Genomic DNA, 15,604 nt, shown 5'->3' on the forward strand with positions numbered 1-15,604 from the left:
TTTACCCACAAAGTGTCTTCCCGTTAACGTTAGCTATTAATCTCTCATCCCATATACTCAGATCTTTTCTTTTTGCGCACGACGAAGCTTGAACTTCCCATTTAGATTTGTAAAATTTATCTTTTTGAGCGCTCATCCTTAGCAGTTTTGAATTCAAAGCTATCAACTGAAATGTGCGGAGCTGTATGCTAATGGCGCTCAGCTCAATGGCGCATCTTTAATTCAAATGTGGAACTTGGAAAACATTTTTTACGACCAGCGAGCCGTGAAGTTAAATTTATTAAATAAAATTTATATCGGCCTATTTTTCTCAAATTTAAATCGAGTTATATAACTCATAAACAGCACAATTTCTCGCATCATTTTATTGGCCATTTGAGGAAGTTATAAACCATCTGATCAATATCATAACACAGGCGGCGAAGAAGAAGTGAGATGCAATAATGAAATATTCAACAACTGCCATAAAATGAAACCGTACTCAACGCAAAACGGCAAAGTTGTGCCTGATGGAAAAGTGGGAGTTTTTCTTTTCTTTTGGTGGAAACCAGGGGCGAAAAAGGTAGCAGCCGCAACATAGCCACAGCAACAGAAACAGCAACAATAATACGACCAACAACAAGCGACAGGGCGTCAAGTTGTTGCAGCTGTTTCAACATGGCCAACACTCCAGCAGCAGCAGCAGGCTTTGCCATTCCGCCATATTGTGTTGGCCCTGTATGAGCATTTGACATGCCAACGTCAAAACACTTGGCACTGCGAAAAAGTGAAGCTGACAAAGTAGCCACGTGCCCCCTCCCCTCTCCACCAAAGAGGGGCAAATAATAAATTATAACAACGGGGCCTCGGTGACAGCAGACAAAGGGCAGCAGCCAGCTCCCACAATCCCACACTTCCCGCCCATCAGGCAGGCAGCGTTATTGTGATAAATGCCCGGAAAAATGGTATAACAAATAAAACAAATAACGAACAATCTCGATTGCTGTGGCCTTGCAGGGGCTACGACAATGTTTACGGGTCTCAAACTAGCCAATTTAAATGTTATATAAGCTGGGGATTAGGGCGACTCGGGAGACCCTAGTCAGCAGAAGTGCTAGAGTTTTATAACGTTAATTTTGGAGCTCTGACTAGAACTTCCTCGGTTTACGAGTTAAAGTTCATTTTAAAGTAGATCTCGGTGGAATACAACTTTGTAGATATTAAATAGTTATTATTAACAGAATAAAGTCCACTTGAAATACATTTATTCGAATAGTTTTTAGCACATTAAAAGAAATGATTTGCACAATAATTATGTTTGATTGTAGCAGACCTTTTAAATGAAATCCAGGCTAGAAAACTGTTAAAGTCACGTTCTAAGAATTAGCCAACTGTAATTTAATCGCTTAACTGGCACACAATGCCGTTTTCCTCTTCACAATTGACCCAAAGTGAGGAATAAAATTCGAAAACATTGAAACTAATCCATTCCCTTCAGAGAAATCACCCCGAAAGTAGCACTAGAAAGCAAAGCTCACAATATCCTTTCGAGCACATCAACTTCGACTTGGCGAGGTGAAACGTTTATAACATTACTTTTATAGCTTGACATAGAAACTTTTCCAGGTTGCCACTGCAAGTGCTGTGTGTTTGTGTGTAGGGGGGGTTAAAAAAGCTGTGCTACTTACATTTCCACACGTTCAACTTTGATGCCCCAGGCATCGGTGGCTTCGTCGAGTTGAACCTGTTTATGATTGGACCAGGCCAGGTAGTTGAGGTGGGTGCAATCGTTCGTTGGTTGTTGGGTTGGTTTAGACGGTTTTGTTGGATTTGTTGGTTTTGTTTGGGTTGTGAGGTGGATGAGCCGTGTGAGAAATAGCAGTAAAAATACATTAGTTTTTGTTTACACGCGTTTTTCAGGTCGTTAACAGTTTTGTTTCGGTTTTGCTTTTATTTCTTTCACCCTCTCCGCTGCCCTAGTGCATTTTTCCGCACATTGTTTGTGGGTCGTGCAGCATCCTTGAAATGAAAAACTAAAAATGCAGCACTTGGCATCGTCGAGGGGAGTGAAAGGAGCCATATAGCCATGTAGCCGTACAGCCATGGCAACTTGGCATTTTGCACATGTTCGCACATCGACGTGCACCAACGGCTGCCGCAGACGCTGCCGTTGATGCTCGAGATTTTCGCCTGATTTTGAACTATTTTTCATATGGCATGGAAAATAAATAAATAAAACGACCCGTTGCCAGGCTTGCCATAGAATTTGGGTTAAGTTGGCAGCTGCTAAGATATGCGGCTCGTAACTTTACCATCATCGCCTCCCCGATGCCTTTTCAATTTGTACATTGCGATGAAAAAACGCTTTGGCTCCGAGATTATTTTCATGCCAGGCACGGAACATAGCAGACAGACATATCGCCTTTGGCAGCTGGTAAATTTCGCAATTAATATTTCGCCAGCGGAGTTTCACCGCAAAACTTTAAGGTTTATGCTGCATAATTAGGAGCGGAGGCTTAAATGTCATCTGTCAGCAGAAGGGACTGGCAAGTAGCTGCATTTATTCTGCGTGGATTTTCTCGTTTCCTTTGTGCACGCAAAAAAATATTGCATTTTAAATTGAGAAAGAAGAGAGGCTTACGGCTAAGGACTTTTCTGGGTTTTTTCCACCTCATAAAAGGGATCGAGTAATTTATCACGATGCATTTGTTAGTGGCGCCCAACGTAGAACTTCTTTTTCTTGTCTACGTTAGTGCAAGTGGCGCCCAACGTGGAATACTTAATTTTGATACAATTTTGTACGGATGGAAGAAGCACTTTACGTAAGAAATTAAATCTTGGTTATCTCCGGAAATAAAATTTGTTTTTAAAACGTAACGAACCATTGCAATTTTGAATGCGGCTAATTAATTATTGATTGTTTTTTTCTATGTGTATTTCTTTGTGACGGCATACTAAGTAAATTAGAGGAAGCAGCTCGACGGAGCCACTAGATTCTCTGGAGAGGGAGAGAGTTTGTTGGCGGGCCGGGCCAACTGGCAACTGTCAACTGTTTTGAACTCACCTGCATTGTGCCGGAAATCGTCATACGCTCGCTGAGTATCTCATGCAAATGCCGAGTTCCCATTGTGTTTCGTAGAGTAGTCTGTGCCAGTAGCCTGGTCGAATGGTGAGCATTCTCCACGTTCGCGATAGAGACGGTCGCATTTGATACCCGATAGTAAACCACTGCATCCACCGAAACCGTAACGCTATCCTTTGTGAGAACCTACAAGATGCAGTGGGTATTTTTTTTTTGGTTTGGGGACATTTGCTTTTTGCTTTCTCTATTGTTCCTGCTATTGTTGTAGTTGGTCTGTTAGTTATTTTTATTATTCGCTTGTTATTGTTGCCAACAAAAACACATTCACAGAAGTAAAGAGATATGTGCGTATATACAGATACCATTCGTATACGAGTATATATACACATGTGGGTGGTACTTTGGTGATAAGCTAAGCATTTTGTATCTGTATCAGTGGTTGGCCAGTTGTGCTGTGCACTTTATAGCCGACAAGGAGAGTGGTATAATGCGAATGCACTTGACTTGAACGTCGCTGGCTTCTTTTGGCCGGGTCGCTTTTCTCTAATAGAACTAAGTGCAGGGAGTGCAAAACTTTTGCCACAGACCAACGGACCGACAATGGCGAAAGACACACACAAACTCACAAAGGCAAACACACAAAGGCAGCGCTTTTTTCATTTTGATTATTGTGTCTGTGTCTGTGCATTTGGATTTGCATTTGCATTTTGCATCTGAATGTGTATCCGTGTATCTGTGCATCCCAAAAGTCCCAAAGTCTTTTCGCATTGTTTCACATTCAGCGAACTTTATCCTACCAATTTGCCGGCACAACTTTTATGTGCTCGAGTGGGATTCGATCATCTGCGCAATGACTATACGTGAAGCAAACCCAAGAGCTTTGGGGTTACAGTGTATAAGTTAATGTACAGATAGTGGGGAAGTTAAACAAATTATACAAGTACACGTGTAAACGGCACAAATGATAAGCTAAAACTGAAGTACGAAACTGAAAAGCTAATCAAACTGAAGAACCAATAGCATTAAATCGTTTGTAGAAAAGGTCTTACATTCTATGGGCAGAACGATAGTGTTGCAAGGGTTTTGTGGGAACAGACAGTGAGGTGGTGGGGTTTATGTACATATTTCCGGTGGCCCGTGCTTGGATTACTCCATCATGACCGAAAGTTTACTGGCCCTGCCCCAGTGGTGTCAGCCTCGGTTCATGATGCCCAAATCGAATTCTCGAAATTTTATTTTTATAGTTCCTTTCCTTTCGGCCAAAGGTTCAGAGTTGGCCAAACTTATGCCCAACTATCTTCCGCCTCTGGCACACACACAGCCCATATACCAGTGGTAAAAAGTTGCTCCCTCAACGACGGAGCGCTTTACGTTTTATGACCTGCCCAAACATTGTTCGGCGTAGTCTAGACCGCTTTTTACGGCCTCTCCACAAAGCTGAAGCTGTGGTGTCAATGTTGTTTAGTGTCATCGTTTCCACTCGGCCAGTTTCGAGGCTTTTCCATGCCCGGACTTTAGGCGGTGAACTTTTGGGCCAGGCAAATCTCTAGCACTTTGCATGTGAATCAACTGAAATGTGAGCAGCAGCAGCAGCAGCTGGAGGAAAAGCTAAAAGACAAGGTCGGAAATATTCCTGCAAATCCAGTTATGCATTTGAATTTGCCAAGATTTATTCTGTTTGCTATGGTTCTCATTTCAAAATGTTCAACTATTGTTTGCCAACTTTAAAGAGAGATAATAAACGAGTTTTATGAATGTCTATACGGTGCGTATACGTTATATTGCAGCCATAAAGCTGTGACTTATGATATTAATTCTGTTATCCTGTTTGCAAAACTTTTTATTTTCTTCACCTAATATCATTTGTTTTCATGCCATTCATCTGAGATATTAAATTTGATTTTAATCTGGGGCAACAGTGCGTATGATTAACTTTCAATTTTCATACTTGCTTGCAGGCATTTCAGAGACTCACATCCTTCAGTTTGGCAGCTTTCACTGCAACCAAGTACTGGCTTAAACAAATAATCTACAAATTCCATTGGGCTTTGTGTGCGTTCTATTGAAAAATATCGGGGGCCTTCGCTCTGCATACCTTCAGATAATCATGCACTATTCACTTCATTATGAATGCCGTTCGAACATCCAAAGCCTGCTGCCTGTCCATGGGCAAAGCTCTAAATCAATTTGGCTCGAACAATGGCTTATTATTTCGAACAATAGTTGGTCGGGTTAGTTAGGGGGTGGCGATTGGGCGCTGGGTGGTTGGTTGGTTTTGTGTTTTAGGTGGAGTGGAGTGGAGTGGTGCTGAGGCGCTTGTTCATTGCATTTTACGGAACAGAATTGAATGAGCAAACGTTCAGGAATCAATGATGAAACCATGGAAACAAGAGCAGAGATATAGGCAGATAGAGAGAGAAGGGGAATCGGAATCGGAAGTGAATGAAATGAAAATTCCAAACAATAGTTTATACACTGTAACACCTAAACTAATGAGTTTTCAATTAAACATAATTCTGTTAATTATTACAATTTGCACAGTTAATGCTGCGAATTTGTGTCAGCATTTTTGCAATGGGACTCAACTGAAAATGTCCTTCACTTGCTACCGACTACTACTGAGTAAGAGTGATAGATAGAGCGATAGTTTGAAAGAGTCACAGTGAGTATTAGTTGGAAATATAGTTCTCTTCTTTGAGCTCCGAGCTTTGCTAGTTAGGTATCTTATGGTATATAGTAAGCTATATCCTATGTCTATGGGGCAACTACTGATGCACTGATGCTGTGATGCTGGGACTTGCTCTAGCTCTAGCTATAGCTTTAGCTTAACGTCCATATACTATGGATATCTACTACTATATCATCACTATAACTGTGGCGAATCTAGCGCGTTTTGGCGGGCGGGCGTCGCATTTAGCTTTTGTTTTTTTTTTGGTTTTTTTGGTTCTAATGCTCTGGCTTTTGGCTTTTGGCCTGCATGCGTGCAGGAGTTGAGTTACCACTTTAAACAGCTTAAACCACGCAAAACACACATAGATGAACTCGACATTATATGTATATATGTATATTCGCTGTGTGCGCATATATATATCGCATATATACAATGTGTTCTTGCATTTATATTGGGAGGGGTGCGTCCTTTCGCTTGTGCTCAAACAAATCAAATTGTAACGATTTAATTAGTTAGTTGTACAATACATATTTTGTTGTTGTTCTTTTTGGACGGGGCTTGTTTTCTTTTTTTTTTCTTTTGGGGGGGTGGTGACTATGTTTGTAAAAACTAAAAGCTGTACGTGTGTGTGTTTGTGAGCGTGTGTTCTAAAATGACGAATGTTTGATGTCTGTGTGTGCTTTGTGTGAGTGTTTTAGATTTCGTGTGGTTTACTTATATTTTGATTTTATACTTTTGTTTTCCAGTCTGTACCAACATTATAAACAATCTGTGGCATCTGGTATCTGGTTTTTGGTATGGTTTGTTTGGTTTCTTTTTCGTTTAAGACAGTTAGAAAGCTTTTAGAATAGACATTTATGAAAATATATATTTAGCATGCTCTCAAAAATTATTCGAACGCTTAACCGAACAGGGGAGAGTGGGGATTTATCAAGTAAGTGCAATTCGGTAGTAAATTTCTTTTTCGTGTGATTGGTTTTGGGGGGTTTTCTTTGGTAGTTAGTTTTTAGTATTTGTTGGTTTCGGTTCTTATATAAGGTTTGCTAAACAAAACTTACATAGCTCATAAAACAAAATCAATATATATGTAGATATATAGAGACAGAGAGAGGTAGTTATATAGTTTATATTTAGAGCTTAGGTAAGATAGACAGTCAGATAGATAGAGGCAGAGACATATAGATAGTTTAGACAGAGATAGAGAGACAGTGAGAGATCGGTTTGTGACTGCTTAGCAGGAGAGTGAGCAAGACAGATGTAGTAGTAGACAGAGAGAGGTTTAGATAGACGGATTATAATTTTGTTGGTGGGAGGGAGTGCAATTGACAGTGTTTCTGTTGGGTTTTTAATGGGGTTCCACTTGCATTTTAAGCTACGCAAGACCTACATTTTTTTATTTTTTGTTTTTTTCCTGTTTTCTGGTGTTCTGGTGTTGTTGTCTTTGTATGGGTGTCCTGGGAATTGCGTTTGTGTGAGTGCTGCACCCTGTGTTCAGTGAACAAACATTTGACATTCATTTCTTCATCAAGTTTTCTTTTTGGACAGACAGAGATGGAGACAGACAGTGAGTGACAAACGGAGAGGGATAGAGAGACAGAGGTGGAGAGAGATAGAGATAGAGGGGTTATGTGTGCGTGTGAGAGAGAGAGAGAGAGAGAGAGAGCCAATGCGTAATGCGTACAGTTCTTTTGTGGTTTTGCCCCGCCCCCGCCCACCAATTCGTTTTGCATATGCATATGTGGTGCTCGGCTGAACACAGAGAGCGAGACAGATAGATAGAGAGAGATAGAATTTTCAGTTGATATGCATTCTGGCACTTTTGCTTTTTTTTTTTTTAGTTCTTTGTTTTCAATTTGTTTTTGTTGTGGGTTTTTTCATTCCTAATTGCAGGAGACAATCAGAGCTTTAACTATGCAAATTGTAATAACTTGAAGTTAATGTTCAAAAGACATCAAAAACTAAATACGATTACGATAACGATTACGATACGATTCAAAATGAAAAGAAATCCAAAATGAAAGTGAAACGAAATGATGCGCAAAAATCGCATTTCGTATGCACTTAAAAGGGAGATTTTCGGGTGAATGTGTTTGTAAATCTGGGCTTGTATGTGTCTTTTGGTGTTTGTGAATAATAACATCGTCATCGAGATGGCTTTGGGGGATTTTTTCATTTTTTTCATTTTTTCTTGTTCTCTTTTTTTTATCCTTGCTGCAGTGGCCTTCATGCGATTTACACAAAAAACCGAACAAACTCAAATGGAACACGAGAATGCTGGCGGATATGCAAAAAACGGAAAAAAATATTAAAAAAGGGGGTATTTTTGACTTTGGTGTGAGAGATTCGGTATATGAGTGTGAGTGAGTTTGCTCCACGTGACGTCAGCAAGATGTTGAAAAAGCCAGCGGATTGAAATCGAACCAGTTACCATTACTACTATCTTAAAATTCACTTTTGCCTCGCCTTTTTCACCGCTCCATATTTCATTTAAGTCTGCCAAGTGAACAATGAAATATGCGCAGGTAAAAATGAGAAATGTGTGCGGGGATTTTTCTTTTTGGGTTGGCTTGGGCTTGATTACGATAAAAGATCAAGTAAGCGAACTAAAGGATGAAAAATTCCCAAAAATAAATGGAGCGCGTATCTTGATGGGACTCCTGTGTATCACTATGTGTGTGTGTGTGTGTGTGAGTGAGGGCAAGGTGAGTCCTACCTCTGTGTATGTGTGAGTTGTGGGTGTGAGGTTGAGTGCACACCAATGGCAATAATAATAAAAATTCTGCAACATTGTTCAACTTCAATACGACAACAAGTACCATACAAAGTATTTAAAGTATATATATATATTTATATGTATATATAGGATACAACAAGACTACCAACAACAACAACAACGAGAGTAGAGAGAGCAATGTGTTAGTATGTGTGTGCGTTTGCGGGTGTTAGAGCCACAATATTCTTTTTCTCGTTTTATAAAACAAAATGGACTGCAGCCACTCGAAATGGTAGGGAAAAACAATTAAATAAACTATAAATGTGGTCAACAAAATGGTTTTCTTTCACTTTGCTCTTGATGATGCTGTTTTTTGTATAAAAGTGGTTGGAAAGAGGGTTTCTTAGCTGGTTGGAAAGTGGAGATAGATACGTTAATAGATATAGATAGCCGTAGACATAGGTATAAGTATATGAATATAGAATGTATATAGAGGGAGAGCAGGAAGACACGCAGATAGAGAGGCTGCATTGGGAAGAAAATCAAAACCGAAAAAAAACGAAACGAAACGAACGAAGAAGAAAGTAGAAACTAAAAGTAAACACCATGACATGCGACGACAACAAGAACGAGGGGGAAGAAGTCAAAGAAACGAGAAGACAACGTTGCGTATGCGTAATTCACGCTCCAGTTGCGCGTCCTGTATCCTTGTGTCTACATGTGTGTATGTGTGTATGTGTGTCTGGGTGTTTGTGTGGCTTTTGGTGCCCATGTGTGTGGGTGTCCTGTCAGCAGTATCCACAAAACAACTCAGATTCCGGCTGTGCTCAGCCAAGCTTCTCTTGCGGATTCCGCCAACAGGGCCCAAAAATCTGTATCTTTTTATCTGTGTAACGGTGTGTCTGTGTGTATTTAGTATCTTTTATTTTTGGTCAGAGCACAAAACAAGAAAATGCAACCGAAAAATACATATGTATATGAGAGTATATGTATAAATATCTCTTGTTAACAAACGTGTCGGCTGGAATAACTTGTGGCGAAAGCTAAAAGTTTAATTGGTTTCTGCTTTACTTGGCATCGTTTTAAAGTGTCATGTGTTAGTGTATGTGTTTGTGGGTTGGGGAGGACTTTTTGAAGTACATAAACTAAAAAGATTTCCACTTCTGGTTAATAAAACAACAACAACAACATCGAAGAAGGCAGCATATGTTTGTGGCTGCCACTGCAGGTTGCAACTGCTTTTTTTTTCGGTCCCAACCGGAACCGGAACTGCTACCGGAACTTACCTCCTGCGGTGGCACATCGTAGGTGCGAGTACGCAAGTCCACTCGGGCATAGGAGTCGATGCAGGGCAGGATGAAGAAGATACCTGCAATTATGGTTGAGATGCTTTAAACGCTCGTTACGAGGCACTGAGCAAACTACACTGGCTTACAGGGAACGCCAAATAAAAGTACCCCAAGAATTTTTTTAAATTTTCTATATAAGAACATTTTTGCTTTTATTTTAACATTTTTAATTATTTGTGAAGTAAAGGGAAATGTTTTATTGCTAACTTTTCAACAGCTTAACAAGCCATAGAGATTTTAAAGTAATCTTATATGAAAGAAAAAAAGGAACACCTTTGTGTGTAATGTTTCCCTTGCTCTAGAAACCGTAGTGGCCGGGAAATTCTTCACAAAAATGATGCAAACTAGTGTCATGACTGTGGGAGAAGTTCGCCTCGATTTGGCTAATCTCTTCCTCCCCCGGAATGGGAGCACAAAAGCAGAGCACACGGCCTGAGAGCCGCCCCAGAGTCGCTAATTTGGAGCAAGTGCAGCAATTAACACAAATTCATGTCGCAGGCGAGCGCCACTAAAATTTGCATAGAATCGTTACCCCGCCGCTCTCCGCCGCAGCCCACCCCTATTTGCACCTGTGAAGCTGCAGTGCTGAGTACTCACCTGGGCCCTTGGCACCGCCCTGCATAAGACGACCCAAACGGAAGATAACCGCGCGCTCGTACTCCTGCACCACCTGCAAAATGTGGCACGTTAGTGAAATGTTCGTGAAACGAAATTGAAACTTGAGAAAAAGCTATGGGTACAAGTTTAAACTACCCTGTTAATCTTAATTTGTTCTAGTACTAACATTATATATTTTAAATACTAAAAAAGCATCCTGACATGTGGCTTATACAGCTTAGAGAAAGTGACTGCTAATCCTGTTGTTCATTAAACTTACAAAGTGTACCACTAGTCAGCTTTTCTCCATATGTGTCTGAAAAAAGTATGTTAATCCACAAGGAGCTTAACATTTTAAAAACACACAATCTCCATAATGCGCAAATTACTTATTATTAAAAACAAACTAGGTCATGGTTGCCATAGAGATTTAGGTATACTTATAATTCTGCTTGCTTGATGTATGTCAAAACAGATTTAATTAGCTTTTCTGCATTCTATTACTTTTTCATCAAATGCATTATTACAAGAACATTCAAATTGCATGAATTTTAATTAAAAACTTACCTTGAAGCAGACGAAGAGACTGAAGGGTAGCGTCATTATCACAAGAGCCACGGAGAGAAATATTAGCAATTTTCCGCATGTTGATGCCTTATCGCTGATTTCCTCGTCCGCTGCGAGAGAACGTGGCGAGAAAACGGGAAATTTTCTTATAAATACATGTAACGTGGCAGGATGGAATCAAGTGCTCAAAGCAAATGCTGCAAATTAAGGCTTAAGCTATAAATTCGTTTTGTATTTTCCTCGCTTTCCTTTCGCTTCTGCTCTGCTCTGCTCTGTTCTGCTGAGAAAAGAGCTAAGACTGTTACATGAATAATGCGCTGAGCATCTGAAGAAAATAAGAAAAAATCCTTAAACGAAAGACCTCCGCATGGCGCATACAAAAATCGCAGACAGAATGTTGGAATAAAAAGTGGTGAGCAGAAAAAAAGGGCATTCTTCAATACGCAGTACTCGTATTACTTAAAGTTTAGTAAAAAAATTGAAGTTTTTGCAAGGTTTTTTTTAGGGCAACAAGTCGCCCATTTGGCTTATTGATACTTGAGTTGCACCATAATTTCGATGGTGCCCTCGTCGCGTCGTAAAAGTTAAAATGTTGTTCTCGTGGAGAGTTTGAAAAAAAACTGTGGCATACTTAGGTGCGCTCACCAAAAAAGAAAAGGCGGAGACGGAAATCGAAATCGAAATACAAGCAAACAAGGAGTGTGCATACATTTAAAAAAGGAAATTTCTCAGTAAATACTCATAGATAGTAGTCATTATAGTTATAGATAGTTAGATAGAGTTACACATAGAAAGTAGAGTATAGCTTTGTAACAGGTTAAAAAGTAGCTGTTTTGTGTGTTTCTGTTTTTCTGTTTGATTTTGGCTGTAGGATGTGGGGATATTTTTCTGTTTTTTTCTTGGGCATTGTCCAAATTGGTGCGACTTACAATAGAGAAATCCATGTGAATGTTTTGCTTGTGTATCTGCAAGAATACGATAAATCGAACAACAAGAGAAATTAATTGGGGGGAAAGCTTTTCGGCTCGATCAGCAACTAGCCAATTGGTGTGTTTTTTTGTTAGATTTTCTGGGAGCTGGTTCATGTGTTTCATCGTCTTTTTTGAGTGCTCGGCGATCCTGCGGGGATCTACTTAGCTGCTCCATGCCATGCAGTTATTTTTCTTTGGGTTTTTCTTTTGGGTTAAACAGCATGCTTCAATGAACTACGAAACTTAAAAGACTAACTACGAAACGCAAGAAAAATCATAAATTATTCATGCCACACATTTAAATGCTGTTTACGCGCCGCTGTTGCATTTTATTTGCCTTCTGGTTTTTCGGTCTGGTTTGCAGCTTTCCCTTCTCAGTTACCCGTAACCAGTTACCAGTTACCAGTTTGCTGGCTGCAGCTGCTGGCAATTAGCGGCACGGCACAGTTTGCATTTCAGTTTCAATTACAGTTCATTGAAAAGTTGCCACAATGCCAACACCCAGCAACGGCGACGTCAGCAAAGTGTTTTTAACGAGCTCTCACCCACTCACTCACTTACATTCACCCAAACTCACACAGATACAGGCACACACACAAAGACGCACACACACACACACAGACAAAACATGAAAAGCGACGCTGGAAAAGGGAAAACTTTGATGGGCGAATCCTAGGGCCCAGGCTAAGCCAACAAGATGCCAAACATTCTGGGCAATTCCTCACCACCTTCAAACTCTTCGCTTTTCATCGCATCGCATCGCATGGCACCGTACCGCAGCAAACTTTTATTGAAATTGATTTCAGAATAATTGCGATTTGAATGTGCCACTGGCACAGGCGAGCCGAGAGTTTTGCGCCGAGATGAAAGGATTTCAGGATCTGAGGATTTATGTGTAACGCCCGAGGCTGGTGACCGCAAGCCTAATAGATTTATAGCTAAATTGCTTCTATAAAAATGATAAAAAGATGGAGGAAGATCCGGTAAAAAATGTGGCGCTGAAATTGTAATTAGGTGAATGGGGACTTCTGCCCTTAATTGCATCACCTTAAGCCAGGTTTTAAGTGGGGCTTAATTCAATTTGCACACAGTTACCTCCGGTACTGATTTTAGCCCAGAGGGTTTTTTAATTTTTGGTATTGTTCGTTTGCTTATAGATATGATAAGTTTTATAGGATATTAAATTAAAGCTCTGTAATTTAAAAAATTCAAAAATAATGACACTTGATGTAGATACTTAATGCGTAGTAACCTTTTTCTCATTTTATCATAAATGTATCTCAAGTACTTTTCAAAGCTTATCTGACCCTTCAGATGTCAATTAACTTTAAAGTCAGCCCATGATTTCCATTAGTTTGTTTCTAGTCACTGCCAGTTTTAATCAACATACCCCGAATTCAATATTTTATCGAGGCGCCACTTTAGTTACCTGCAAACGATATATCTGATAATTATTCGAGTGCTGCTGGGTAAAAAAGCACTTATTTGGCCTCCTTTTCGGCTGCGGGTTGTTTGGTTTCTGTTATTCCATTTGTGTTGACCCCAACAAACACAGGGAAAAAGAGCTGAATTTACCTTAATGTACAATCTCGGAGAACAATGTGTGGTCATAATTTTTTAATGACCAGCCAACGGCTGTCCAGCTGCCCGCCGTTATCCACCACCACCACCTTCCCCTTAACCCGCCCAGTCCGCTTCGCCCACCGCTCCCACGCCCCCTCCTCCGCACCTCCCCCGCACCACATCAACGCATACGTCAGAGCGCCAGCCCCTGGCAAAAAGCTTTGCTCGGGAAATAGGTCAGCTTGATGTTGCTGCTGTTCATGATGATGTTGCTGCTGCTGTTGTTGTGGTGTTGTTGTCGTTGCTGCTGCTGGACCTGGCGTAAGTTAAAGCAATTTCTGATTGAATTTTGCATGGCAAATGCTGGAGAGACTGAACTCTTTTTCGAGGAAACTCTAATGAAGCGATTAGCATGCATGTGAAATGTCTTCTTCGGGCCATATATATACATACATATGTATATGCGAGATAGACACTTATGTACACTTGTGTACGCCTAACCTGATTAAGCACAGATACACAAAAAAAAAAAGAGGAGCAAACGATTGATACAAAAATCCGAATTGTGATTTGTGGCGTCTCTAATCGAATTTTGATGTGGCAAATGCAAATGCAAAAGCGAATTGGTTGGGTCTTTGGAGACCGAGCAACAAGTTTAGCCAGGCGGCTACAGTGCACACTCTCTACAAGAGCCACCTGCAAACATCAGCTCACCTCTTCGCGCCTCGGCTCGATGGATGGCCTGCTGCTGCTGCGATTGCTGCATTAGCGCATGATGGCTGTGTGGCAGTTGCTGCTGCGGCTGCTGCATCTGCTGCTGCTGCTGTGGTTGCTGCATCATCTGCTGCTGCTGCTGCTGCTGTTGTTGCTGCTGCTGTTGGTGGTGTTCGCGTTCCCTTAACTGTGGTTGCTGCAACTGCGTAAGTGGTTGCTGCTGCTGTTGTTGCTGCGGCTGCTGTTGATGCAACTGTATGGAGGCAGTCACTGGCAGTGGTGATGAGGCCACATTATTGGACTGATGGTGGTGCAGATGGTGGTCCCGTTCCCTGTCCCTGTCCCTCTCCCGATCCCGATCCCGTTCCTCCGACTGACTCCTCGCCGGGGCGGGTGGCGCAAAGGTGCTGGTGCTGGCCGCCAGACGGTTGGGCTGATGGTGGTGCGACTGCTGCTGCTGGCGGTGCAGCTGGTGGTCCCGATGCTCCATGTCCATCATCGAATCGGGCATCAAGCCGCGCTCGCAAAACGAAGCCAGTGCGGCGGCTGTTCCTGGCTGCTCCTGGTCAATCAGAGTGGCGCGTCCTTGGTCCGTTAAGTCTTGTCCCAGTCCTAGTCCTAGTCCTGCATCCTGGCACTAGTTCTGTTCTTTTCTTCAACGCACACAGGCACACACTCTAACACTAGCACAGCCACTACTGCGGGCTCACACACACACACTAGGCTGAGCTAGTTTTCCCAGCTCTGTGTCCATTTCCCTTCGGTGGTTCGGTCTCTCCTGGTTGAGCTGCTGTTGTTAGTGCTGCTGCTACTGCTGCTGCTGCTGCCTCGCTCGGAATCCAACTGAAAGTGCGCCAGCAGCCAGCATCCTTTTATATCCTCGCAGCACATATCCCTGCCGAGCCAAAGCTCGCTCGCTCTCAACTTTGTTATCAGCCAGCGACCAGGATCAAAGAGCTTTTTCGCCGCTCTCCCAGCTGCAGATTGCAGGTGGTGCAGCATCATCGCCAAGCCAGCATCGCCGAAGTACACATTCAACTTTCACCTTTTTCCCAACTTGCACTGACCTTGCGCACTCCCCTAAACATTGGTCCTGGTTTGAACTTCAGGAACAAAGCTTTCTCCTCTCTCTTCCCAAGCTTTCGAGTCCTGGCTGGGGAAATGCGCAACAGAGATGGAGCGATGCTGCTGGCGATTTAGAACCCCCGCCCCCCCACACACACACACACACAGGGAAAGCGAGAGAGAGAGAAAGAGAGATGGAGAGTGTGTACTAAAAAAGGACATTCCCCTACCTGCAAGAAACAAAAGGCATAGAATCCGAACTCGGGCGTACAGGTGCAGAGGTGACAAACCTAATTTATGACACATTCGACATACACACAAAACCACCTGCTT

At 41.8% G+C, this 15,604-nt stretch overlaps 1 protein-coding gene across 7 annotated transcripts in view; it reads right to left on the reverse strand.

Annotated features, from left to right (window-relative positions):
• The window catches only part of LOC122618133 (band 7 protein CG42540), a 36,118-nt gene that overhangs the window by 2,578 nt on the left and 17,936 nt on the right, over positions 1-15,604 (reverse strand). For 3 of the 7 annotated variants that reach the window (XM_043794279.1, XM_043794283.1, XM_043794281.1), the window contains 6 exons: positions 11,888-11,923; positions 10,959-11,068; positions 10,392-10,464; positions 9,732-9,814; positions 3,044-3,247; positions 1,668-1,723 (listed from right to left, as the gene is read on the reverse strand). In XM_043794279.1, coding sequence (XP_043650214.1) covers positions 1,668-1,723; positions 3,044-3,247; positions 9,732-9,814; positions 10,392-10,464; positions 10,959-11,068; positions 11,888-11,923 — 562 coding nt within the window. Of the gene's footprint in view, positions 1-1,667; positions 1,724-3,043; positions 3,248-9,731; positions 9,815-10,391; positions 10,465-10,958; positions 11,069-11,887; positions 11,924-14,206; positions 15,549-15,604 lie in introns of those variants that run through there. The other 4 variants (XM_043794280.1, XM_043794282.1, XM_043794276.1 and 1 more) reach the window with 3 other exon arrangements.

This window comes from Drosophila teissieri, chromosome 3L, assembly GCF_016746235.2.
Source record: "Drosophila teissieri strain GT53w chromosome 3L, Prin_Dtei_1.1, whole genome shotgun sequence".
NCBI lineage: Eukaryota > Metazoa > Arthropoda > Insecta > Diptera > Drosophilidae > Drosophila > Drosophila teissieri.